At 44.0% G+C, this 24,658-nt stretch overlaps 1 protein-coding gene across 1 annotated transcript; it reads right to left on the bottom strand.

The window, feature by feature from the left end:
- Positions 1-257: 257 nt before the first annotated feature.
- Positions 258-24,069, bottom strand: LOC118376842 (beta-1,3-galactosyltransferase 2-like). Its single transcript, XM_052463874.1, has 2 exons — positions 23,304-24,069; positions 258-2,683 (listed from the first exon to the last, which is right to left on the bottom strand). The coding sequence occupies exon 2, from the start codon at positions 2,284-2,286 to the stop codon at positions 985-987; it is 1,302 nt and encodes a 433-aa protein (XP_052319834.1). The 5' UTR covers positions 2,287-2,683; positions 23,304-24,069; the 3' UTR covers positions 258-984.
- Between the last annotated feature and the right edge of the window lie 589 nt (positions 24,070-24,658).

Here is a 24,658-nt window from a genome sequence, read left to right on the forward strand (position 1 = left end):
GTTTTGACTTGGACTTTTTCCTCCTTCTCTCGGGGTAAGAAAATGAGAGAATACAGTATGGCACTAATTTCTTTCTCCCTCATCAGTGCTTTCACACATCCCCCGTCGGATTCGGATCCTGGAGTGTTTTGACTCTGTCAAATGGATGGCGACTACGAAATGGTCAAATAAAGAGTTGTCGTATATTGGTGAATGGAAGAGGCAGCCTTAATTAACTACGGTGTTAGTTACCCAACAACAAACACAAAAGAAACCTCAAGAATTGAATACATTTAATTGTTATTTAATTCATTGCACATTTACTGAAGTGCAGACTCCCCATATTTACTAATGTAAAGCTTTAGAAAATACAATCTCAGTCATTTCCGACAGTTCTGATTCTGAGTGCTTTCACCTTGGTTGTAAATACAAATATATGGCATATTGACAGGTAACCCCTTTTAATTCGTATTTGATGATCATTCTGTAAAGTAAACATTGAGAAAAAGGGCAGCATCACATGTCCACATCATAAATATATTCATCATTCTTTTGTAGGTAGTGGTAGTAGTTATTAGTAACGTGATAGATTTCTGTCTTTCCCCCTTTCCCATCCCATGTAAATACTCTTTATGTCATTAATTAGGTCTTTGATAGATTTGGCCCAACAGTTAAAGTGAACTATCTGTTGCATAACAAAACCCCATCAACCACCAGCCTTCTCTCTTTCGCGTTGTGCATGCTTCATATTGCACATAAACACTTCACTGCCCTTTTTTAAAAAGAGTTTTCAACAGGTTTACAATACATAACATCTCTCTCAAATAAAAAAAATAGTTTTAATCGACCGTACACAATACCAAAAACACAGTGCTCTTTCCCAGGTAGTGTATAGTGCTGAGCTCTCTTTTACATGCCCTTTCAAGACCCAGCCCTTCCTCTAGTCCACTGCCTTCCCATGTCCTCTTCCTGTCCATACCCTTTCCACATGAAGTAGAGGCAACCTCACTGAGGTCTCTCTGCGTGGTACTTCCTGTGTCTATACTTCCCATTCTTCTCCTTGGCCATGTTGATGCAGGCGTTGTGCTTGTTGCTCTGCAGGTGGTTCCAGTATTTCACCAGTTCGTTGGGCTGGAACTGGTGGGAGGTGATGAGGTGGCTGTACTTACAGCTGGAGTAGGACACCCTCCAGTGGTTGAAGAGGAACTCGTTGGGTGGCGGCGTGGGGTCGATGCGCAGCTTGGCCAGGCAGATGCCAACGTAAACGTCCTCCAGGTGCAGCCTCCGTATGCTCAGAGATGCCTGGTAGATCCTCTCCGCCATGTCTCCGGAGAACACGTACCCTGTCCCCGAGCAGAAGATGGGGTACCTCTCACTAGGGTACAGCTCAGGAGGCATGTACCACTTGCTGTCCTTGTTTCGGTTGGGCGCGTAGCCCCTCATCAGATAGCCAGTGAAGTAGCTCTGTCTGGGCGGGAGCTCTGGCTTCAGCAGCTTCTGGATGAGATACTCCGTGTTGACAAACATGTCACTGTCAGTCTTCATGACATAGCGCGCTTGGGGGCAGTGGCTGGCCACCCAGTTAATGCCCATCAGGGTTTTGATGGTGAGGTTGTAGTACGTGTCCTGGTAGTCCTGCTGGATGATGTCATTGTGGACCCGGCTCTCCTCCTCGATGGCTGTCTGGGTGTACGAGTCTGAGCTACGCCCCAAACCCAGCAGGAAGAGTCGGACGAAGGTCAGGCCCATGGCCACGCTCTCGTTGCCCCATGTCTGCCGGATGGCATTCCTGGCGTCTGCCTGGCCTGGCTCTGCAGCGATAAGCAGCACCAGGAATGGGGTTCTGTCTCTGCACTTGAAGGGCTGGTTGAGGATGTAGCGATAGGGCTGGGCATTGAGCCTCCCTCCCACGCCCATTTCCTGCTGTAAACTGTTGTTGGCACTCATTGAGTTCTCCAGTCCCGTCACGCCCATCATGGCTCCTCCACCACCTTCACCCTCAGCCTGCTGGGAGCTGATGTTGAGATGGGGCTTGGGAGGCACGTAGCCCGTCTCCTTCCACAGGCTCCGCAGACTCAGGCTCTGGTTTGCTTCAGCCCTGGCCGTGCGGAAGCCCCTGACGGTGTAGGCCAGGGGGTTGTCCCGGGGCCCGGTCCGGCCCGGCAGCCAGTCCTGGTGGCTGAAAAAAAGGAAGAGTGTGAAGAGGAGGGCCAGGGACAGGAGGCCCGCCACGTGGGTCCGGAAGAGCGAGCGCTTCACGGTCCAGGTCATCTTGATGGGGCAGTAGTGCCAACGTCTCCACTGCATGGTGAATCGGCAGGCGGAGGGAACAGGGGGCTGCTGCTGCTCTGGATGGCACGGCGGCGGTCACATTCGATCACGTCAAACATGTGTTTGCCAATAGCCAGAGGGTTATCTGAGCTGGCAGACACGTGGGAGTGATCCTCCTGGCAGAGCTAGTACGGGATGTACTGTACAAGGCCTCCTGGCAGAGCTAGCAAGGGGATACTTGAGGCCCCTCGCGGAGCCAGCAGTGGGATGCTTGGGTCCCGTGGCAGAGCTAGGACAGTGCTGACTTTGTGGCCATGGAGGCAGGACCCAGGCTCTTCACTGACTCTGCAGACACACCCAGGATCATGCTCCAGGTCTGGGCTCCTTCAGATCAGAGATTGGAGTCACCTCCTCAGTGGATCACCTCTCTTATCTGGGAAGAAAGAACAGAGAAACAGGCTTGGCAAATGTTCAGAATTGTCAATTGTTTAAGTTGTAGAGATCTGACTATATTCCCATGAGGAAGAGCAAAGCTCATTTAAAATCATTCAGCTTTGATGTTGTGTTGTATCTCTGCATTTCCCATCTATTCTTAGTGATGGATGATCAAAGTCATTCAGAATGACTTGTCTATTCAAATATAAAACACCTCTGCTGCACTGCATGAGTAATGTACAGCATAATGTTATGGAATTCACCATGGTAACTGCCTTGTTTGTTGTTTATTTCTGTAGATTCCTAAAACCTGACACTCACTTCCACATGGCTTGACTGCATTCTAACCACCCTGCCTGGGGTAGATTGTTAATGGATAGTGTGTTAAGACAGATTGAATAATGTGAGATCTTACGTACACAATAACTACGACGAAAGATACTTGTCAACATCCTATTTTTCTTGACTCAAACTATAACGATAACGTTAAATTTGAGGAGACGAGAGTTTCAAGTGAAACTAATGGATATTTCATATGATGGTCCTTTTCATCTGTTTGGTCCAATCAGAAGCACACAGAATCTCCCACACAGCTCCCAGGCGGTCACTTCAGTCACTCGTCAATCTTTTGAACTGATGCGAAGCCAGGAAACTTTACTTGTAGCTAACCTCAACTAGAAACAATGTTTACTCTTTCTCTTACTTTCATGTAGGAGATTTTTTCTTTGATCACATAAGAAGCTCTATATTCCTATGTGCGCTGTTATTCATTCATCTGTGTTGTTATTCATTCATCTGTGCTGTTATTCATTCATCTGTGTTGTTATTCATTCATCTGTGTTGTTATTCATTCATCTGTGCTGTTATTCATTCATCTGTGTTGTTATTCATTCATCTGTGTTGCCGCTCTTGCCCTGCTGTCCGCAAATGCGAGTTGGAGTTGCTTTTTTCCTCTGGGAAAGACGAATTCTATTTGTTAAATATTAGGAGTACAGTAATACTAATTCTCTCCTTTTCAAGGAAAACACTTATCTACCCCCTGGTTATGATAGGGAGAAAATCAGAGCTTGTATTTCCTGTAGCCAAGGCTTCACCTATATGGTTAATTATGTCTGGCATGGTTACAATCTGCCACTATATCAATGTTGTCAGCTATATGAGGAGATAGTAGGCCTAGACAAGGCTATCTGAATGTATACGATGGAAGTTACAGGTAGCCTAAATATTATTTATTAATGCACTGTTATGTGACTAAAATGGCTATGACTAAACCTAGACCAAAATTGTCCACGAGTTTTAGTCGACTGATAATAACTAAAACTAACCAACAAAGGATTTATTACTAAAATGTGACGAAGACTGAAAGGTATTTTAAGACAAACTAAATCTAAAATAGATGCCAGGACGACTGCAATGGCCGATAGGGTGTAGATGCTAGTGGGGAAGACAGACAGAGGGATGTGTGTGTGTGTGTGTGTGTGTGTGTGTGTGTGTGTGTGTGTGTGTGTGTGTGTGTGTGTGTGTGTGTGTGTGTGTGTGTGTGTGTGTGTGTGTGTGTGTGTGTGTGTGCGTGTGCGTGTGCGCGTACGTGTGAGTGTGAGCGTACGTGTGAGTGTGAGCGTACGTGTGAGTGTGAGCGTACGTGTGAGTGTGAGCGTACGTGTGAGTGTGAGCGTACGTGTGAGTGTGAGCGTACGTGTGAGTGTGAGCGTACGTGTGAGTGTGAGCGTACGTGTGAGCGTACGTCTGAGTGTGAGCGTACGTGTGAGCGTACGTGTGAGTGTGAGCGTACGTGTGAGTGTGTGTGCCTGTGTGTTGTAACTGTTTATGGTACTGCATATGTGTAATAGGGAGTTGTATACAGTACGTGTTACTGTATACGTCTGGGTGCATGTCCGTGTGTAGGGTGTGGCTGTGTACTGGCAACCACCTTCTGATCATTTGAGTTGTGTTTTTCTTTACAGTCTCATACCCATAATTAAAATGGCAGTAAAACAGTAATTACTTAATAATGACCAGCTGTTTTCATTCTTTGTGAGTCATTTGAACAACCAGTGCCATGTTCCGTTCGACATCATTTGGTTCCCTATTTTGAGGAATTCTTTGAAGAACCAACTACATTGTTATTACGGTACATCATTTCTCAATATTTACCAACTAAACAACAGCTGGACTTTAGAATAAAGCCGAGCTATGTATGTATGAAAACTCCAGACAGCTAGACTGGTGAGGAGGGAAGGTGAATGCAGACATAGGTGGTAGTGGGGCCAACATATCAACAGCCGAGTACCCATTGTCTCCGCGGACTGTTTCAGAGGCCTAAAAAGCAGGTAAACACTAGCTATAACAAGGCAGTAAAATGATCCATATGTCTGGTATGTAAACTCCTTAGGGCTTGTGGACTGGTGATGATGGAGGTTGAATGGGATGGTAGGATGGTAGGGGGGCCTCTTGCATCTCATCAGCCGGGTCTAATGCCAGAGGCGGAAGTATAAATTGCTGGTTTGCACAACATGATGCTGGCTAACACTACTCTGAGCCGCTCTGGTGAGCCTGTGCCATCAGCCCCCCACTGCTCTGCGCCTCGCCAGCCGGGGAGGAGACGCATCTGTCAAAATGAATTTTCAGGGTCCAGCAAGCAGTGCTGCTGGAGCCCCAGTCAGCCGCCGGCAATAACAGCCTTCACCCGCCATTCACCTTCCACCTCCAGCTTATCAATACCTCGCCTGCCTGCCTCTCTGCCTGCCTGGAGAGAGGCCTCCCTGCCAGCTCTCTCTCTTTGTGTACACACACATACAGTACACACACACACACACACGTTCTCCTGCACACACGTACACACTCAAATGTGCTGACAGATACTGGCAGGAGGCGGCATTTCTCTCCATACAATTGTGACACAAACAGCTCCGTTTCTTTCTGTCTTCCATTCGGTTTGTTTATTAGTGGTTGTTGTGTTCCACCACATTGGGGAAAAACTGTATTTTATTTTGTGTTATGATGTGTGATGCTGTGAGAGAGAGAAAGACAGCGAGAGACAGAGAGAGAAAACGCCAACCACACTCGTCCCAATTTTCATTTTCTTGGAGTGTTTGCCCATTCATCACGATGACTGGGTGGGATGGGTGCACGCTAACCTTTTCAGCAGAATGTGCTTACCCTGCGCAGGCAATTACAGCAGAATGAGTGGGGGCCATGGCTGGCTTTGCTTTAAAGGTTAACAGACTTTACATCAGAGCAAATCCAACGCTCCAAAGGTTTCTGTTGTCGCCTATACATGGACCTAATTATCAGGAGGCTAATGCAGAGAGCACACACATGCTGGAACAAACACACCCAAATTCGGGAGTGTGCACGCACGCACGCATACACACACACACACACACACACACACACACACACACACACACACACACACACACACACACACACACACACACACACACACACACACACACACACACACACACACACACACACACACACACACACACACACACACACACACACACACACACACACATATTTGCGGGAGCGCACACACACACACACACACACACACACACATGCACGCACACAGACTCTATCCATAGGAGAGATGTTGACTTGTTGTATGTGGTATGACTACACTGTTGTCTAATCCAGTGACAATTTCACATCTTCGGATCAGGCACCAGGCAGGCATCCCTTTGAGTGGCATCCCAGTCATTCTGCTGAACGTGCCACTCCATTAATTTCATTTATTTCCTTGCCTCCCATCCCAGTCATTCTGCTGAACGTGCTACTCCATTCATTTCATTTATTTCCTTGCCTCCCATCACAGTCACTTCCACGCTAGTCAATTAGTTACAGCGGTGCTAATTGAGGCCCCAGTTGTTCCACTGCGGTCAATAATCTCAAAGACTGCATGAAAATATTAGAATCCAGCTAGTGACTGACGCGCCTCAAATCTCACCGAGCCTAATGCTAATGCTAATGCTAGCCACCATTTAATGATGATATGGAATTAAATACCACAGCCTACATGTCCAAATATTCTATATTTAGTTTTTATTTTCTTGGACAGCCAAACTGAGATCAAAGATTAACATTGTACACAAGTCTTCCAACGTACCAAAGTTCATAGGTCAATATGTTGACGGTGACTTATTATCAGCAATCAGGCCCCTGAGGACTGGAGTTGGCCATCCCTGATGTATATACTGTATTCATAGCTCATCCTAATGTACCTACTACTGAACATACCATTTTCTGCCCAAATGGTATACTGTCTCAACACACCACGTATTTATACGTAATGTATCTACTGTGGGTTGTTATTTCCTGATTTCTTGCCGTGATCATTTTTTGTGTGTATTTCTACTGTATTTGCAAGACATTCTACTGTACTGTTGAAGCTAGTAACACAAGACATTCTACTGTACTGTTGGAGCTAGTAACACAAGACATTATACTGTACTGTTGGAGCTAGTAACACAAGACATTATACTGTACTGTTGGAGCTAGTAACACAAGACATTATACTGTTGGAGCAAGTAACACAAGACATTCTACTGTTGGAGCGAGTAACAGAAGACATTCTACTGTACTGTTGGAGCTAGTAACACAAGACATTCTACTGTACTGTTGGAGCTAGTAACACAAGACATTATACTGTACTGTTGGAGCTAGTAACACAATACATTATACTATACTGTTGGAGCTAGTAACACAAGACATTCTACTGTACTGTTGGAGCTAGTAACACAAGACATTATACTGTACTGTTGGAGCTAGTAACACAAGACATTCTACTGTACTGTTGGAGCTAGTAACACAAGACATTATACTGTACTGTTGGAGTTAGTAACACAAGACATTATACTGTACTATTGGAGTTAGTAACACAAGACATTCTACTGTACTGTTGGAGCTAGTAACACAAGACATTCTACTGTACTGCTGGAGCTAGTAACACAATACATTCTACTGTACTGTTGGAGCTAGTAACACAAGACATTCTACTGTACTGTTGGAGCTAGTAACACAAGACATTCTACTGTACTGTTGGAGTTAGTAACACACTACATTCTACTGTACTGTTGGAGTTAGTAACACACTACATTCTACTGTACTGTTGGAGCTAGTAACACAATACATTATACTGTACTGTTGGAGCTAGTAACACAAGACATTCTACTGTACTGTTGGAGCTAGTAACACAAGACATTCTACTGTACTGTTGGAGCTAGTAACACAAGACATTCTACTGTACTGTTGGAGTTAGTAACACACTACATTCTACTGTACTGTTGGAGTTAGTAACACACTACATTCTACTGTACTGTTGGAGCTAGTAACACAATACATTATACTGTACTGTTGGAGCTAGTAACACAAGACATTCTACTGTACTGTTGGAGCTAGTAACACAATACATTATACTGTACTGTTGGAGCTAGTAACACAAGACATTCTACTGTACTGTTGGAGCTAGTAACACAATACATTATACTGTACTGTTGGAGCTAGTAACACAAGACATTCTACTGTACTGTTGGAGTTAGTAACACACTACATTCTACTGTACTGTTGGAGCTAGTAACACAATACATAATATATAATATAATAATAATAATACATTATACTATACTGTTGGAGCTAGTAACACAAGACATTCTACTGTACTGTTGGAGCTAGTAACACAAGACATTATACTGTACTGTTGGAGCTAGTAACACAAGACATTATACTGTACTGTTGGAGCTAGTAACACACTACATTCTACTGTACTGCTGGAGTTAGTAACACACTACATTCTACTGTACTGCTGGAGCTAGTAACACAAGACATTCTACTGTACTGTTGGAGCAAGTAACACAAGACATTCTACTGTACTGTTGGAGCTAGTAACACAATACATTATACTGTACTGTTGGAGTTAGTAACACACTACATTCTACTGTACTGCTGGAGCTAGTAACACAAGACATTCTACTGTACTGTTGGAGTTAGTAACACACTACATTCTACTGTACTGCTGGAGCTAGTAACACAAGACATTATACTGTACTGTTGGAGTTAGTAACACAATACATTCTACTGTACTGTTGGAGCTAGTAACACAAGACATTCTACTGTACTGTTGGAGCTAGTAACACAATACATTCTACTGTACTGTTGGAGCTAGTAAAACAATACATTCTACTGTACTGTTGGAGCTAGTAACACACTACATTCTACTGTTTTTGTTTTATTATTTTATTTCACCTTTATTTAACCAGGTAGGCTAGTTGAGAACAAGTTCTCATTTGCAACTGCGACCTGGCCAAGATAAAGCATAGCAGTGTGAACAGACAACACAGAGTTACACATGGAGTAAACAATTAACAAGTCAATAACACAGTACAAAAAAAGGGGAGTCTATATACATTGTGTGCAAAAGGCATGAGGAGGTAGGCGAATAATTACAATTTTGCAGATTAACACTGGAGTGATAAATGATCAGATGGTCATGTACAGGTAGAGATATTGGTGTGGGGATGAGGTAGGTGAAAATGGGTGGGCTATTTACCAATAGACTATGTACAGCTGCAGCGATCGGTTAGCTGCTCAGATAGCTGATGTTTGAAGTTGGTGAGGGAGATAAAAGTCTCCAACTTCAGCGATTTTTGCAATTCGTTCCAGTCACAGGCAGCAGAGTACTGGAACGAAAGGCGGCCAAATGAGGTGTTGGCTTTAGGGATGATCAGTGAGATACACCTGCTGGAGCACGTGCTACGGATGGGTGTTGCCATCGTGACCAGTGAACTGAGATAAGGCGGAGCTTTACCTAGCATGGACTTGTAGATGACCTGGAGCCAGTGGGTCTGGCGACGAATATGTAGCGAGGGCCAGCCGACTAGAGCATACAAGTCGCAGTGGTGGGTGGTATAAGGTGCTTTAGTGACAAAACGGATGGCACTGTGATAAACTGCATCCAGTTTGCTGAGTAGAGTGTTGAAAGCAATTTTGTAGATGACATCGCCGAAGTCGAGGATCGGTAGGATAGTCAGTTTTACTAGGGTAAGCTTGGCGGCGTGAGTGAAGGAGGCTTTGTTGCGGAATAGAAAGCCGACTCTTGATTTGATTTTCGATTGGAGATGTTTGATATGAGTCTGGAAGGAGAGTTTGCAGTCTAGCCAAACACCTAGGTACTTATAGATGTCCACATATTCAAGGTCGGAACCATCCAGGGTGGTGATGCTAGTCGGGCATGCGGGTGCAGGCAGCGATCGGTTGAAAAGCATGCATTTGGTTTTACTAGCGTTTAAGAGCAGTTGGAGGCCACGGAACGAGTGTTGTATGGCATTGAAGCTCGTTTGGAGGTTAGATAGCACAGTGTCCAATGACGGGCTGAAAGTATATAGAATGGTGTCGTCTGCGTAGAGGTGGATCAGGGAATCGCCCGCAGCAAGAGCAACATCATTGATATATACAGAGAAAAGAGTCGGCCCGAGAATTGAACCCTGTGGCACCCCCATAGAGACTGCCAGAGGACCGGACAGCATGCACTCCAATTTAACACACTGAACTCTGTCTGCAAACTAATTGGTGAACCAGGCAAGGCAGTCATCCGAAAAACCGAGGCTACTGAGTCTGCCGATAAGAATATGGTGATTGACAGAGTCGAAAGCCTTGGCAAGGTCGATGAAGACGGCTGCACAGTACAGTCTTTTATCAATGGCGGTTATGATTTTGTTTAGTACCTTGAGTGTGGCTGAGGTGCACCCGTGTCCGGCTCGGAAACCAGATTGCACAGCGGAGAAGGTACGGTGGGATTCGAGATGGTCAGTGACCTGTTTGTTGACTTGGCTTTCGAAGATCTTAGATAGGCAGGGCAGGATGGATATAGGTCTGTAACAGTTTGGGTCCAGGGTGTCTCCCCCTTTGAAGAGGGGGATGACTGCGGCAGCTTTCCAATCCTTGGGGATCTCAGACGATATGAAAGAGAGGTTGAACAGGCTAGTAATAGGGGTTGCGACAATGGCGGCGGATAGTTTCAGAAATAGAGGGTCCAGATTGTCAAGCCCAGCTGATTTATACGGGTCCAGGTTTTGCAGCTCTTTCAGAACATCTGCTATCTGGATTTGGGTAAAGGAGAACCTGGAGAAGCTTGGGCGAGGAGCTGCGGGGGGGAGCTGTTGGCCGAGGTTGGAGTAGCCAGGCAGAAGGCATGGCCAGCTGTTGAGAAATGCTTGTTGAAGTTTTCGATAATCATGGATTTATCGGTGGTGACCGTGTTACCTAGCCTCAGTGCAGTGGGCAGCTGGGACGAGGTGCTCTTGTTCTCCATGGACTTCACAGTGTCCCAGAACTTTTTGGAGTTGGAGCTACAGGATGCAAACTTCTGCCTGAAGAAGCTGGCCTTAGCTTTCCTGACTGACTGCGTGTATTGGTTCCTGACTTCCCTGAACAGTTGCATATCGCAGGGACTATTCGATGCTATTGCAGTCCGCCACAGGATGTTTTTGTGCTGGTTGAGGGCAGTCAGGTCTGGAGTGAACCAAGGGCTGTATCTGTTCTTAGTTCTGCATTTTTTGAACGGAGCATGCTTATCTAAAATGGTGAGGAAGTTACTTTTAAAGAATGACCAGGCATCCTCAACTGACGGGATGAGGCCAATGTCCTTCCAGGATACCCGGGCCAGGTCGATTAGAAAGGCCTGCTCACAGAAGTGTTTTAGGGAGAGTTTGACAGTGATGAGGGGTGGTCGTTTGACTGCGGCTCCGTAGCGGATACAGGCAATGAGGCAGTGATCGCTGAGATCCTGGTTGAAGACAGCGGCGGTGTATTTGGAGAGCCAGTTGGTCAGGATGATGTCTATGAGGGTGCCCTTGCTTACAGAGTTAGGGTTGTACCTGGTGGGTTCCTTGATGATTTGTGTGAGATTGAGGGCATCTAGCTTAGATTGTAGGACTGCCGGGGTGTTAAGCATATCCCAGTTTAGGTCACCTAACAGAACAAACTTAGATGCGAGATGGGGGGCGATCAATTCACAAATAGTGTCCAGGGCACAGCTGGGAGCTGAGGGGGGTCGGTAAGCAGGCGGCAACAGTGAGAGACTTATTTCTGGAGAGAGTAATTTTCAAAATTAGTAGTTCGAACTGTTTGGGTATGGACCTGGAAAGTATGACATTACTTTGCAGGCTATCTCTGCAGTAGACTGCAACTCCTCCCCCTTTGGCAGTTCTATCTTGACGGAAGATGTTATAGTTGGGTATGGAAATCTCTGAATTTTTGGTGGCCTTCCTGAGCCAGGGTTCAGACACGGCAAGGACATCAGGGTTAGCAGAGTGTGCTAAAGCAGTGAGTAAAACAAACTTAGGGAGGAGGCTTCTGATGTTGACATGCATGAAACCAAGGCTTTTTCGATCACATAAGTCAACAAATGAGGGTGCCTGGGGACATGCAGGGCCTGGGTTTACCTCCACATCACCCGCGGAACAGAGAAGGAGTAGTATGAGGGTGCGGCTAAAGGCTATCAAAACTGGTCGCCTAGAGCGTTGGGGACAGAGAATAAGAGGAGCAGGTTTCTGGGCATGGTAGAATATATTCAGGGCATAATGCACAGACAGGGGTATGGTGAGGTGCGGGTACAGCGGAGGTAAGCCCAGGCACTGGGTGATGATGAGAGAGGTTGTATCTCTGGACATGCTGGTTGTAATGGGTGAGGTCACCGCATGTGTGGGAGATGGGACAAAGGAGGTATCAGGGGTATGAAGAGTGGAACTAGGGGCTCCATTGTGAACTAAAACAATGATAACTAACCTGAGCAACAGTATACAAGGCATATTGACATTTGAGAGAGACATACAGCGAGGCATACAGTAATCACAGGTGTTGAATTGGGAAAGCTAGCTAAAACAGTAGGTGAGACAACAACAGCTAATCAGCTTGCACAACAACAGCAGGTAAAATGGCGTTGACTAGGCAACGGGGCCGACAGATGAAACAAACAAGCAGAATGGAGTACCGTGATTAATGGACAGTCCAGCGTGCATCAGCTATGTAGCCAAGTGATCAGTGTCCAGGGGGCAGCGGTGGATGGGGCAGGGAAGCTGGACTGGCGAGTGTTATCCAGGTTAAAAAACTAACAATGACTAAATAGCTTGTAGCTAGTTAGCTGGTTAGCTTCTGGAGGTTCTTGAGTGTGTTCTAAAAATTAAAAATAATAGCGATTCCGTATCACATTGGGTGAGGCAGGTTTCCGGAAGGTATAAACAAATTAGCGGACCAGGGCTAAACAAGCTAGCAGTTAGCAGGCCGAATTAGCAAGCAAGGAGATAGCAAGGGCTAGAGAGTTAGCCTTTGGGGGACGTCGCGATGGGGTGAGTCTGTTTATTCCTCTTCATGCGGTGACATCGATAGACCGGTCGTGGGCCCGGGTATTGAAGCCCAGGAGTATGCTACGGTGGTAAGCACAGGTGCTCTGGCCGGGCTAGCTTCAAGCTAAGTGGGTGGAAACGTTAGCCAGGAGTAATCATCCGGGGTTGCGGTTTAGCTAGATAGCTAGTTGTGAAGATCCAGCTGAAAAATGTTCCGTTTGCGGTGGGAATCCGGGGATAAAAAAATAAATAGGTCCGTTATGCTCTGGTTAGCGTTGCGTTGTTCGAACTGGCGAGAGCTTTCTGAGCTAAAGGTTAGCTGATGACCGGTTAGCTGAAGACCGCTAGCATAGCTGGTGGTTAGCTGGCTAGCTTCAGTTGAGGGGTTCCTGTTCCGAAGTAAATATAAATACCTTTGGAAAAAGTAGCTACATTGGGTGAGGCGGGTTGCAGGAGATTATTTGGAAGCTTAGGTTTAGCAAAATGTTTTTAAAGATATGCAAAGAAAAATATGTAAAAACGAAAAAGAAACGATATATACAAGGGACACGACACGACAGGACGACTTACTGCTTCGCCATCTTGTTGGAGTTAGTAACACAAGACATTCTACTGTACTGTTGGAGTTAGTAACACAAGACATTCTACTGTACTGTTGGAGTTAGTAACACAAGACATTCTACTGTACTGTTGGAGTTAGTAACGCAAGACATTCTACTGTACTGTTGGAGTTAGTAAAACAATGCATTCTACTGTACTGTTGGAGTTAGTAACACAAGACATTCTACTGTACTGTTGGAGTTAGTAACGCAAGACATTCTACTGTACTGTTGGAGTTAGTAAAACAATGCATTCTACTGTACTGTTGGAGTTAGTAACACAAGACATTCTACTGTTGGAGCTAGTAACACAATGCATTCTACTGTACTGTTGGAGTTAGTAACACAAGACATTCTACTGTACTGTTGGAGTTAGTAACACACTACATTCTACTGTACTGTTGGAGCTAGTAACACAATACATTATACTGTACTGTTGGAGCTAGTAACACAAGACATTCTACTGTACTGTTGGAGTTAGTAACGCAAGACATTCTACTGTACTGTTGGAGTTAGTAAAACAATGCATTCTACTGTACTGTTGGAGTTAGTAACACAAGACATTCTACTGTACTGTTGGAGCTAGTAACACAATACATTCTACTGTACTGTTGGAGTTAGTAACACAATACATTCTACTGTACTGTTGGAGTTAGTAACACACTACATTCTACTGTACTGTTGGAGCTAGTAACACAATACATTATACTGTACTGTTGGAGCTAGTAACACAAGACATTCTACTGTACTGTTGGAGCTAGTAACACAAGACATTCTACTGTACTGTTGGAGCTAGTAACACAATACATTCTACTGTACTGTTGGAACTAGTAACACAATACATTCGACTGTACTGTTGGAGCTAGTAACACAATACATTATACTGTACTGTTGGAGCTAGTAACACAAGACATTCTACTGGCCTGTTGGAGCTAGTAACACAAGACATTCTACTGTTCTGTTGGAGCTAGTAACACAAGACATTCTACTGTACTGTTGGAGCTAGTAACACAATACATTCTACTGTACTGTTGGAGTTAGTAACACAAGACATTCTACTGTACTGCTGGAGCTAGTAACACAAGACATTCTACTGTACTGTTGGAGCTAGTAACACAATACATTCGACTGTACTGTTGGAGCTAGTAACACAAGACATTCTACTGTACTGTTGGAGCTAGTAACACAAGACATTCTACTGTACTGTTGGAGCTAGTAACACAATACATTCTACTGTACTGTTGGAACTAGTAACACAATACATTCGACTGTACTTTTGGAGCTAGTAACACAATACATTATACTGTACTGTTGGAGCTAGTAACACAAGACATTCTACTGGCCTGTTGGAGCTAGTAACACAAGACATTCTACTGTACTGTTGGAGCTAGTAACACAATACATTATACTGTACTGTTGGAGCGAGTAACACAATACATTATACTGTACTGTTGGAGCTAGTAACACAATACATTATACTGTACTGTTGGAGCGAGTAACACAATACATTATACTGTACTGTTGGAGCTAGTAACACAATACATTATACTGTACTGTTGGAGCTAGTAACACAATACATTATACTGTACTGTTGGAGCGAGTAACACGATACATTATACTGTACTGTTGGAGCTAGTAACACAATACATTATACTGTACTGTTGGAGCTAGTAACACAATACATTCTACTGTACTGTTGGAGCTAGTAACACAATACATTATACTGTACTGTTGGAGCTAGTAACACAAGACATTCTACTGTACTGTTGGAGCTAGTAACACAATACATTCTACTGTACTGTTGGAACTAGTAACACAATACATTCGACTGTACTGTTGGAGCTAGTAACACAATACATTATACTGTACTGTTGGAGCTAGTAACACAAGACATTCTACTGGCCTGTTGGAGCTAGTAACACAAGACATTCTACTGTACTGTTGGAGCTAGTAACACAATACATTATACTGTACTGTTGGAGCGAGTAACACAATACATTATACTGTACTGTTGGAGCTAGTAACACAATACATTATACTGTACTGTTGGAGCGAGTAACACAATACATTATACTGTACTGTTGGAGCTAGTAACACAATACATTATACTGTACTGTTGGAGCTAGTAACACAATACATTATACTGTACTGTTGGAGCGAGTAACACAATACATTATACTGTACTGTTGGAGCTAGTAACACAATACATTATACTGTACTGTTGGAGCTAGTAACACAATACATTCTACTGTACTGTTGGAGCTAGTAACACAATACATTATACTGTACTGTTGGAGCTAGTAACACAAGACATTCTATTGTACTGTTGGAGCTAGTAACACAATACATTCTACTGTACTGTTGGAGCTAGTAACACAATACATTCTATTGTACTGTTGGAGCTAGTAACACAATACATTATACTGTACTGTTGGAGCTAGTAACACAATACATTATATTGTACTGTTGGAGCTAGTAACACAATACATTCTACTGTACTGTTGGAGCTAGTAACACAATACATTATACTGTACTGTTGGAGCTAGTAACACAATACATTCTATTGTACTGTTGGAGCTAGTAACACAATACATTATACTGTACTGTTGGAGCTAGTAACACAAGACATTATACTGTACTGTTGGAGCTAGTAACACACTACATTCTACTGTACTGTTGGAGCTAGTAACACAAGACATTCTACTGTACTGTTGGAGCTGGTAACACAATACATTCTACTGTACTGTTGGAGCTAGTAACACAAGACATTCTACTGTACTGTTGGAGCTAGTAACACAATACATTATACTGTACTGTTGGAGCTAGTAACACAAGACATTCTACTGTACTGTTGGAGCTAGTAACACACTACATTCTACTGTACTGTTGGAGCTAGTAACACAAGACATTCTACTGTACTGTTGGAGCTGGTAACACAATACATTCTACTGTACTGTTGGAGCTAGTAACACAAGACATTCTACTGTACTGTTGGAGCTAGTAACACAAGACATTCTACTGTACTGTTGGAGCTAGTAACACAATACATTCTACTGTACTGTTGGAGCTAGTAACACAATACATTCTACTGTACTGTTGGAGCTAGTAACACAAGACATTCTACTGTACTGTTGGAGCTAGTAACACAAGACATTCTACTGTACTGTTGGAGCTAGTAACACAAGACATTCTACTGTACTGTTGGAGCTAGTAACACACTACATTCTACTGTACTGTTGGAGCTAGTAACACAAGACATTATACTGTACTGTTAGAGTTAGTAACACAAGACATTCTACTGTACTGTTGGAGCTAGTAACACAATACATTATACTGTACTGTTGGAGCTAGTAACACAAGACATTCTACTGGCCTGTTGGAGCTAGTAACACAAGACATTCTACTGTACTGTTGGAGCTAGTAACACAATACATTATACTGTACTGTTGGAGCGAGTAACACAATACATTATACTGTACTGTTGGAGCTAGTAACACAATACATTATACTGTACTGTTGGAGCGAGTAACACAATACATTATACTGTACTGTTGGAGCTAGTAACACAATACATTATACTGTACTGTTGGAGCTAGTAACACAATACATTATACTGTACTGTTGGAGCGAGTAACACAATACATTATACTGTACTGTTGGAGCTAGTAACACAATACATTATACTGTACTGTTGGAGCTAGTAACACAATACATTCTACTGTACTGTTGGAGCTAGTAAGACAATACATTATACTGTACTGTTGGAGCTAGTAACACAAGACATTCTATTGTACTGTTGGAGCTAGTAACACAATACATTCTACTGTACTGTTGGAGCTAGTAACACAATACATTCTATTGTACTGTTGGAGCTAGTAACACAATACATTATACTGTACTGTTGGAGCTAGTAACACAATACATTCTATTGTACTGTTGGAGCTAGTAACACAATACATTCTACTGTACTGTTGGAGCTAGTAACACAATACATTATACTGTACTGTTGGAGCTAGTAACACAATACATTCTATTGTACTGTTGGAGCTAGTAACACAATACATTATACTGTACTGTTGGAGCTAGTAACACAAGACATTATACTGTACTGTTGGAGCTAGTAACACACTACATTCTACTGTACTGTTGGAGCTAGTAACACAAGACATTCTACTGTACTGTTGGAGCTGGTAACACAATACATTCTACTGTACTGTTGGAGCTAGTAACACAAGACATTCTACTGTACTGTTGGAGCTAGTAACACAATACATTATACTGTACTGTTGGAGCTAGTAACACAAGACATTCTACTGTACTGTTGGAGCTAGTAACACACTACATTCTACTGTACTGTTGGAGCTAGTAACACAAGACATTCTACTGTACTGTTGGAGCTGGTAACACAATACATTCTACTGTACTGTTGGAGCTAGTAACACAAGACATTCTACTGTACTGTTGGAGCTAGTAACACAAGACATTCTACTGTACTGTTGGAGCTAGTAACACAATACATTCTACTGTACTGTTGGAGCTAGTAACACAATACATTCTACTGTACTGTTGGAGCTAGTAACACAAGACATTCTACTGTACTGTTGGAGCTAGTAACACAAGACATTCTACTGTACTGTTGGAGCTAGTAACACAAGACATTCTACTGTACTGTTGGAGCTAGTAACACACTACATTCTACTGTACTGTTGGAGCTAGTAACACAAGACATTATACTGTACTGTTAGAGTTAGTAACACAAGACATTCTACTGTACTGTTGAAGCTAGTAACACAAGCATTTCACTGCACCTGCTATAACACTTTCAAATCTGTATACGTGACCAATAAACGTTGATTTGATAACTGCAAGCCTCGACAGAGTATCGATCGCTCTTTGTTTCATAGTTGTCATTGGCACTCTTTCAAAGGCCTTCTGATATTTAATATGGAGCTGCGTGCTGTTTGTATATAGAGGCCAAAACAAAGATGTTGGCAAAATAAAGGTCTCTGGACGGTAATGTATTATTTGACTGTATACCAGACAGATACATACTGCTGACATCCGCCCAGCTGATCATTCAACTAGACTTGTTTTTAAGACACAAATCCTACTATTCGCAGGTACATAAACCATTACTGGGATATGTGTTTTGATAAAGCGTTCTCACGAATCTCCAATATGTGTACACGTTAAGGCCTAGATTAAATCAGATCAGAAGTTAACCGGCGGTAGCCGACACCCGCATTGCTGATGTCTGGGCGGTGTTGGAGCTGTCAAATCCTGTGGGCTCCCGAGTGGTGTAGCGGTCTAAGGCACTGCATCTCAGTGCAAGAGGCATCACTACAGTCCCTGGTTTGAATCCAGGCTGTATCACATACGGCCGTGATTGGGAGTCTCATAGGGCGGCGCACAATTGCCCCAGCGACGTCCGGGTTTGTCCGGGGGTAGGCCGTCATTGTAAATAAGAATTTGTTCTCAACTGACTTGCCTAGTTAAATAAAAATAAAATCCAACAAGATCTAATAGTTTCCTTTTCAAAATCCTATCCTAGTCTATTTTTGATGCATTATTTCAGCGTTGTTACAGTGTTAAATGTTAACCATTTAGGTATTCATTCTGAGTAGTTAAGGTTAGGACTTTGGTTCGCCCAGTGCTGGCCAATCATTGTTCTTATTTTTTTTATATCTACGTTCTCAGGACCTTTTCAAACATCTGGAATTCAAAAGTCTCTTTCTAGTGATCAGGCTGGTCAAATCTGATTACATCTCACATTCCAGTGTTCCAACTTGTAAACGAGGCTGCATGGAATTTCTGTTCATGCGACTCCGTGCAGCCAATCGCAATGTCCACTTTAGGTATAATGCCAGGAGCCTCTTCTGGATTTGACAGCTCTAACACAGTTCCACCTCCGACACCACCAAAACAACTGCTATGCGGATGTCGGCTAAAGCAGATCTGATTTAATAGAACCCTAAGACTGTAACACAATGCTATGGCTGCATGCCCCAACTGTTACATCCAGACTCATTCAGAGTCAGTCTGAGGCAAAAGCATTGAGCAGTTAACACAGTTAACACAGTTAACACTAAACTTTAACACACGCTTAGGAACATGCCGTCGTTCCTAAGAATAGCTTGAATGGTCTTTCCATCCGGTGCTGGCTTCTAACAGAAATAACTAAACTACCATCGAAGTCTTCATCTCCCTTCGTGTGTGTGTGCGCGTGTGTGCGTGTGTGCGTGTGTGAGTGTGTTTGTGTGTGCGTGTGTGTGCGTGTGTGCGTGTGTGTGTGTGTGTGTGTGTGTGTGTGTGTGTGTGTGTGTGTGTGTGTGTGTGTGTGTGTGTGTGTGTGTGTGTGTGTGTGTGTGTGTGTGTGTGTGTGTGTGTGTGTGTGTGTGTGTGTGTGTGTGTGTGGCTGCTCCAGAACGGGTCTAAAGGAATTAGTGAAATCTCATGCTGTACCCTCAGACTCCTTCGCTCTCACATATGAAGGCTTTGATTTTAATCTGTTGTCATGGTTATAAATAACTTAGTGGCTTGTTATTACCATCATCCTTTTAGAGCGGAACAACCTTTACAGCCACGTTCAAGTATTGTAGGTCTATTGTAAGCACTGGGCACAGACGTCAATTTAATGTTTATTCCATGTCATTTCATTGAAATGACGTGGAAAATACGTTGATTCTACCAGTGTGCCCAGTGGGGTGTATTTGAGTCTGATTGAATTTACTCTTCCTTTGTAGCTTCCTTTGTAGTTTTCCATTCTGTCCTCTGTCAGTTGAGTTCTCAGGTTCCTATTAAGATATTCCTTTTTTTTAACATAAGGAATGTCCTGGGAATTGCAGACTATGCTTCCTTCAGAGTGAGGATTCTTTTAATATGAGGTGCTGGTAAATGTACACCTTCACTCTCTTTCACCACTCAATAGACCTGGAGGATCTGGTGAAGACCTCTCTCTCTCTCTCTCTCTGGTTAGACCGGGTTGTGAATGGGTTAATGTTACTGGTTAGACCGGGTTGTGAATGCGTTAATGTTACTGGATAGACAGGGTTGTGAATGGGTTAATGTTACTGGATAGACCGGGTTGTGAATGGGTTAATGTTACTGGTTAGACCGGGTTGTGAATGCGTTAATGTTACTGGATAGACCGGGTTGTGAATGGGTTAATGTTACTGGATAGACAGGGTTGTGAATGGGTTAATGTTACTGCATAGACAGGGTTGTGAATGGGTTAATGTTACTGCATAGACAGGGTTGTGAATGGGTTAATGTTACTGGTTAGACCGGGTTGTGAATGCGTTAATGTTACTGGATAGACTGGGTTGTGAATGGGTTAATGTTACTGGATAGACAGGGTTGTGAATGGGTTAATGTTACTGCATAGACAGGGTTGTGAATGGGTTAATGTTACTGGTTAGACCGGGTTGTGAATGGGTTAATGTTACTGGATAGACAGGGTTGTGAATGGGTTAATGTTACTGGTTAGTCCGGGTTGTGAATGCGTTAATGTTACTGGATAGACAGGGTTGTGAATGGGTTAATGTTACTGGATAGAGAGGGTTGTGAATGGGTTAATGTTACTAAAATAGACAGGGTTGTGAATGGGTTAATGTTACTGGAAAGACAGGGTTGTGAATGGGTTAATGTTACTGGATAGACAGGGTTGTGAATGGGTTAATGTTACTGGGTAGACAGGGTTGTGAATGGGTTAATGTTACTGCATAGACAGGGTTGTGAATGGGTTAATGTTACTAAAATAGACAGGGTTGTGAATGGGTTAATGTTACTGGAAAGACAGGGTTGTGAATGGGTTAATGTTACTGGATAGACAGGGTTGTGAATGGGTTAATGTTACTGGGTAGACAGGGTTGTGAATGGGTTAATGTTACTGCATAGACAGGGTTGTGAATGGGTTAATGTTACTGGGTAGACAGGGTTGTGAATGGGTTAATGTTACTGGGTAGACAGGGTTGTGAATGGGTTAATGTTACTGGATAGACAGGGTGTTTCTACACTTCATGGCCGAGGCGCTGGTCAAATCTAGGCCAGGCCACCCGAGCCTCCCTGCACACAAACCCTTATCTAATGTACTCACCGTCATATCGGCTGCCTTCTTATCAAATCATATTCAGAACGTAGCAACTCGGAGGGATTTTGTGATATTGTGATACTGTATTAGTAGTTCCGAGTTATACAGCAAACCCTCAGAATGAGTGACACTTGGTAAGAATTGTGTGAAGTAAAGAAAGTACGTGATTTGAGTTGGACTGTTTGGTGGGCAATGGTATGCAGGTGAAGCTGCTGTGTTGGGCTGTGTGTGTGTCTCATCTGTTAAACTGCTGTGTTGGGCTGTGTGTGTGTCTCATCAGTTAAACTGCCGTGTTGGGCTGTGTGTGTGTCTCATCAGTTAAACTGCCGTGTGTGTGTCTCATCAGTTAAACTGCCGTGTTGGGCTGTGTGTGTGTCTCATCAGTTAAACTGCTGTGTTGGGCTGTGTGTGTGTGTCTCATCAGTTAAACTGCTGTGTTGGGCTGTGTGTGTGTGTCTCATCAGTTAAACTGCCGTGTTGGGCTGTCTGTGTGTGTCTCATCAGTTAAACTGCCGTGTAGGGCTGTGTGTGTGTCTCATCAGTTAAACTGCTGTGTTGGGCTGTGTGTGTGTCTCATCAGTTAAACTGCCGTGTTGGGCTGTGTGTGTGTCTCATCAGTTAAACTGCCGTGTTGGGCTGTGTGTGTGTCTCATCAGTTAAACTGCCGTGTTGGGCTGTCTGTGTGTGTCTCATCAGTTAAACTGCTGTGTTGGGCTGTGTGTGTGTGTCTCATCAGTTAAACTGCTGTGTTGGGATGTGTGTGTGTCTCATCAGTTAAACTACTGTGTTGGGCTGTGTGTGTGTGTGTGTGTGTGTGTGTGTGTGTGTGTGTGTGTGTGTGTGTGTGTGTGTGTGTGTGTGTGTGTGTGTGTGTGTGTGTGTGTGTGTGTGTGTGTGTGTGTGTGTGTCTTTTTCACGATGTGCTTTAAAAAGGAGATCCTATCAAAGTTTCATAGTCCAGGGGACCGCCCCATGAAGAGCCAAACCCCATGCATTTTAAATATCCACCTCAGCAATTAGCTTTCCCGATGCATCTGGGCTGGTGTGCCAACTTCCCAGTCAGTGGGATGGACATGATGCATGGGGTTAGAGACAGTGTTAATTGAATTGGATCAATGAGATCTGCCCGGCGTGCCAGCATCAATCATTGGATCAGCCAGGTAATGTTTTTGAGAGGTCTGGAAACAACAGAGCTGTAAGCCTGGCGTTGCTGAGGGAAGAGGATGGATAGATGGATGTGAGAGAGAGAGGGGAGGATGGATAGATGGATGTGAGAGAGAGAGAGAGAGAGAGAGAGAGAGAGAGAGAGAGAGAGAGAGAGAGAGAGAGAGAGAGAGAGAGAGAGAGAGAGAGAGAGAGAGAGAGAGAGAGGGGGAGGATGGATAGATGGATGAGAGAGAGAGAGAGAGAGAGAGAGAGAGAGAGAGAGAGAGAGAGAGAGAGAGAGAGAGAGAGATAGAGGAGGATGGATAGATGGATGTGAGAGAGAGAGGGGAGGATGGGACAGAGACAGGAGGATGATAGGGGACTGGATAGGGGGAGGTTGAGTGCCAGAGCTGAAGAAACATGTAGTACTGTACATACCTCCTCCTGCAGCTGGCAGACGGACTGTGTGATTGCTGGTGCCGTCTGTCGGCACACTCGGTACGCCATCACTGTTCCTCTTCTCTGGAATCTGGGGTAATGTACTCTTCCACCCTGTCTGCCTAATGGATTATTGTTGGCGTAACATCCGTCCATCTGTCACAGTGCATTCCAGAGTCTCCGTCATCTCCTCTCTTCCTCTGCGTCACCAAGCCTTTTGGGTTTAGGGCTCTTTCTCTCCTCTATTCCTCCTCCCCTTTCCTCTTCTTGATCCTTGGTCTCAGTTATGCACTACAGCCCCCCTCTCTTTTTTCCTATCTCTCCAATGGTCTCTCTCTCTCTCTCGCTCTGTCTCTCTTCCTCTCCCCACTTCCCTTTTGCAATGTGTCTGAAAATAAAAGGGAATCCTTCACCTTGCCTTGTGTTTTCCGTTCTCTGCTCCGGTGTGCATGTCTTCTTCTCAGGATGCTCCGCTAAAAGAAAGCAGTAAGAGACAGCAGAGCTGTGTTGATAGTGCTGTGGCTAGTCCCGCATGTTGCTAGGCAGTCTGACGGAGAGAGACAGAGAGGGAGGGAGCACTCATGGTTTCTGAAAATGGCTGCAGAAGAACATGATCCTGAGTCTCGAGGAAGAAAACATTCCTCCCTCTCTCTTCCTTTCACTTTCTCTCTCCCTCTCTCTGTCCAGCTCCTGTCCTCTCCTCTCGGCTCTGCTTCGTTGTTTTGCAGCAGGAGGAGAATCAGCCGCTGTAGTATGGAGGCAGAGGAGGGGGGGTGGCATCCCACGTGACCCACTTAGAATTCACTCCCCCCTTCTGTCCGTCCTCCCCGTACCAACCCATCCCCCTTTCTCTGAGTGAAAAAAAGCAATTGAACTGTGTGGGCTTGGTGGATGGAGAGAGTGAGAAAGAGAGCTAGAGAGAAGCGCCAGTGGTTTCTGGTTTTATGATTACAGATGTGATGTTCAGTGTTGTGCAACCTTTGAGGATCTTTTCAAATATGAAAGAAAAACAGGAACAGGGTACGCTGTGTTAATTACTAGTCAATGAATAATGAACTCTTTGTTTGGTTTGTTTGTTATATTTCCATATATCCGTATGTTTCAGATGACACAGACCTAAGGGATTCAGAAAGTTCCATATGTTTATGCATAGTACATGAAACAAGAAACATCAGGCTAGAATGCTGGGATACAAAGGGAGTTCCTGTACTGTGAGATGGACTGTTGTTCTGAGAAAGAGAGTTCCTGTGCTGTGTGATGGACTGTTGTTCTGAGAAAGAGAGTTCCTGTGCTGTGTGATGGACTGTTGTTCTGAGAAAGAGAGTTCCTGTGCTGTGTGATGGACTGTTGTTCTG

The sequence above is a fragment of the Oncorhynchus keta genome, chromosome 1 (genome assembly GCF_023373465.1).
Source record: "Oncorhynchus keta strain PuntledgeMale-10-30-2019 chromosome 1, Oket_V2, whole genome shotgun sequence".
Taxonomy (NCBI): Eukaryota; Metazoa; Chordata; class Actinopteri; order Salmoniformes; family Salmonidae; genus Oncorhynchus; species Oncorhynchus keta.

What these genes read in the sequence shown, in the direction of transcription:
- LOC118376842 (XM_052463874.1), bottom strand. Translation starts at nt 2,286, where the DNA reads ATGCAGTGGAGACGTTGGCACTACTGCCCCATCAAGATGACCTGGACC.